The sequence below is a fragment of the Protopterus annectens genome, chromosome 17.part0, assembly GCF_019279795.1.
Source record: "Protopterus annectens isolate FY-2018-M chromosome 17.part0, PAN1.0, whole genome shotgun sequence".
NCBI lineage: Eukaryota > Metazoa > Chordata > Ceratodontiformes > Protopteridae > Protopterus > Protopterus annectens.
Window position 1 is genome coordinate 682,834,120 of NC_056751.1, and position 3,778 is coordinate 682,837,897.

General features: G+C 38.0%; 1 protein-coding gene across 3 annotated transcripts in view; it reads right to left on the bottom strand.

Annotated features, from left to right (window-relative positions):
- Positions 1-1,181: 1,181 nt before the first annotated feature.
- LOC122791791 (galactoside alpha-(1,2)-fucosyltransferase 2-like) overlaps positions 1,182-3,778 on the bottom strand; it is a 396,978-nt gene continuing 394,381 nt past the window's right edge. For all 3 annotated transcript variants that reach the window (XM_044059731.1, XM_044059728.1, XM_044059729.1), the window contains one exon: positions 1,182-2,779. In XM_044059731.1, coding sequence (XP_043915666.1) covers positions 1,667-2,740 — 1,074 coding nt within the window. In that variant the 5' untranslated portion in view covers positions 2,741-2,779 and the 3' untranslated portion in view covers positions 1,182-1,666. The remainder of the gene's footprint in view (positions 2,780-3,778) is intronic.

Sequence of the window (3,778 nt, forward strand, 5' to 3'; positions counted from 1 at the left end):
ATGGTAGAAGCTAAGTTATGAAACTGCTTTTACAGTTAACACAGCATAATTCTAAGTAGCCATTTTTTGTCTTGTCTCTGTCTTTCTCTGAGTCTTCTATTTTTCCTGACTACCTGGACAGCATTCTTAGTGCACTAACACAACAACTCGGACTATAACTTGATTTGTTGATTCATTATTGTCAAACTGTAGTCAATCAGAAAGGGAAAATTACTGAGTGTTTGGATAGCAATGTGGCCTGGTGACATTGTCAGTCAATGCATCCCCGTTATTTTGGTTTACATCTCTTGGGTTTACTAAATTCAGTGCTGAGATGAAAGCTGAAATCCTAAAAACACCTCATTTGATGTCAGGGTCATAATTAAGATACTTGCACTGCTCATGTCCGGTTACAATGATAGTAAAACATATTCTGACTTTTCCTGTAGAGACAGACAGATAGAGATAGATAGATAGATAGATAGATAGATAGATAGATAGATAGATAGATAGATAGATAGATAGATAGGGTTTTATTCCTTTACATCACCAATATTGTTTCATCAACATGAAATACGTGCAAAACATAATCAATGGTCTTCGTTGAAACAAACAACAAAATAAGGTGATTGCTAATAAGACAAATACATTTCATTTGCATTCCAGAAAAGAAATATACTAACTCTGTGGTCACACAACTGGAGAGAAAGAGGATAACTCAGATACATGCGGCCATGGTGGTGCAGCAGTTACATGCAGCCACGGTAGTGCAGCAGTTAGCATTGTCACCTCACAGCAAGAGGTACCCTGGTTCAATCCTTGGCTGGGGTGCCTTCTGTTTAGAGTTTGCATGTCCTCCCTGTGGTTGCATGGGTTTCCTCCAGGTGCTCTGGTTTCATCCCAAAGACATGCTCTAGGTGGAATGGACACTCTAAATTGGCCCTAGGTGTGAGTGTGTGTGTGTGTGTGTGTGTGTGTGTGTGTGTGTGTGTGTGTGTGTGTGTGTGTGTGTGTGTGTGTGTGTGTGTGTGTGTGTGTGTGTTCCTTCTGTGGAAGGTTGGGTGCCGGGCTGGCAACTTGATACCATAAAACTCCACTGTCAGTCATGAGTAGACAGGTGATCTACTGTGGAGACCCCTAACCGGGAAAAGCCAGAAGAAGAAATATATATATATATATATATATATATATATATATGTGTGTGTGTGTGTGTGTGTGTGTGTGTGTGTGTGGAGATAGACTTTTTTTTATGTGAGCAATCATTCATTCATTCACCAGTGTAAGTGATGGAGTGAAATATTACTATAGACCTGAAATGATCTGAGTCAACCATTATGTCATACTTTTAAAAAGACATTTGTTCTGACTTTTGCAGTCAAACAAGTGTAAATGCTAACATAAAATGTTTTGAAAGTGTGATTGTCCTGAATAACATGCCCAAAAAACATAATTGTACATTTTATCACATCTTATTGTTTACAAAAATATTTATTTTTCATATTTTAGATAACCAGCTTCCTCTTAGTAGTCTGTATATTGGCTGGAGGATTAATCGTTTACCCCTTAGAAAAAGTAAGACCAAATAAATACCTAAGGATTTTTAAAACAAAAATATGCAGCATGTGGAGTGTTCATTTATATGCTACTGTCATTATCTTGAGGACAGACACATATTTTAGTGTTTCTGTTATTCTGCCTTTTGAAGTGTTGACAAATTAGCAGGGATGCCTATCCATTCAGGAAGATAAAAGGCTTCATACTTGAAGACATTCAGGAATGGAGAATTAGGAAGTACGTACTTATCAAGGTAGATGACTTCTCCACCTGTTAAGTACCCAGCCCAAAACCCAAATGTTCCAATGGTCATGATGGTGTGATTGCAGTGAATAAGCATTGCCAAATCTACTGCTGGAGTGCTTGATGTAACATCTCCTGGAAAGTAAATATCACCTCTGGAGTTATCCAAGTTGCTTTTACACCAGTCCAGACCATCACTTGTTATCACAAAGACAGGCTCTTGATATTTGTCTCTAAAATACTTCATTGCCTTCTCCAGGTAGTCACGATCAGCAACCACACCCTTCCAAGTGTTTGGCATGACATGTACATAATCCCCTCTACGAACATGGACCCCAATGTAAGTCACATTTTTACGCATACCTTTGATCTTCTGAAGGTAGCTATTGACATCCTCTCTGATGAATTCATGAACAGTGAATTGCTTCCTGATTTCATCTCTAATATGATGGTAAAATGTCCAGGAGTTTGGATAGCCAGAGAACTTGACAAATTCCCCCTCAATCTTTTTGTGCTCTGGAGAAATCCAGTCATGAAGCCAGTAATGTTTCCATTTTATTTTGTTGGCCACTTCATTATGAATGAGAGGAACAGTAATCTGGAAATAAGGTGCCAAATAGTTATACATATGCTGTTCTATATATGGCTGATGTCCATTAATATTTGCCAATCCAAGCAAAGATGAAAATGCTCCCATCTGGTTACCAAGTCTCCCATTGGTACCTACTGTCCACATACCCGTATATTTTTTGACATTTTGTAACTGGTTGTCTGCCTTAATTACAGAGTTACTTCTGTTGCTTTCATAATTGTTATTTACTGGTAGACATATTTTTGATGGAATATTGAAATGAATAGTTGAGAAGTTGAATCTTAGTGACAATTTGAAGAACACAGATATCCCTGCAATGCATGCCAATATAAGGAAGATGATAAAACACTTGAATATTCTGTTCATAGCCATGCTCAGCTTTGATTTCACCTTTTTTTCAGCTTTGGGGCCCTGAAAAGAGATAAAAATGTACTTTAATCACTCCTGTATAAATTCAGCCCCTAATGCCAAAAACAATGTCTCTACTATACTGGAGTAACAAAGAAAACAAAACTATATAGACAGTTTCCTTTTCCCATTCACAGTTTTGTGTCTCAGTTGAAAGCTCTTACTCTTAGAAAAGTTTCAACAAAATACAGCAGAACACTATTTCAGAGATTACTTCTTAGATTCAACTATTTTAAACATTTCTATGAACATTATATTTATATATGAGTTTATGTAATAATAACTTTACAGTCAGATGCATAAATGAACTTGGATTGTTTTCTATGTGCCAACAATAGACTCTTGACCAGTACTTTAATATTTTGTATATGCATCAATATTTTACTGGACTTGAAACCTGAAATTTTCTTAGCTGATACCACGCTCTAAAATTTATAAAACAGACTATTGCTTCTAACATTTTCTGCGCTCTGTTTGCCACCATGTGTGCTGCCCATCACACTTCCCCATTTTCAGCCCATTCATTACCTGCACTGGCTATTCACAGCACAGGGGAAAATGCTGTCTGCAAAACCATCTTTCAGTCAACAATGGAGTTGTTTGTGCCCTCATTGGCATCTCAGGAATGAGAGCACAATTGTATTGACCTTAACTCCTATCTTAAGTAAGAGACAAGATGGTCTGTATCATCACAGGGATGCATCCATGTTGTGAGTGCATAATCTGATGCGACATGAAAAGGAGGCAGCTGCTTACATGCTTGATGTCCAATCCAAATACAGCTCTAGCACCATCATTTGCATAACCACCCAGTGTCTGCAAGACTGTGGAATTGAATGGCTTCTGAGCACACCCTCATTCCCCATGATGGGCACATCCATACTCTGCATGATACCGCCAACAGATGCCAGGGCTGCTAACTGAACCCCTGGTCTCCTGAGTTACATGTAGGACTTTTAACCATGTTTACCTTCCTGCTTTTATTTATGTATGTTGGTTTGT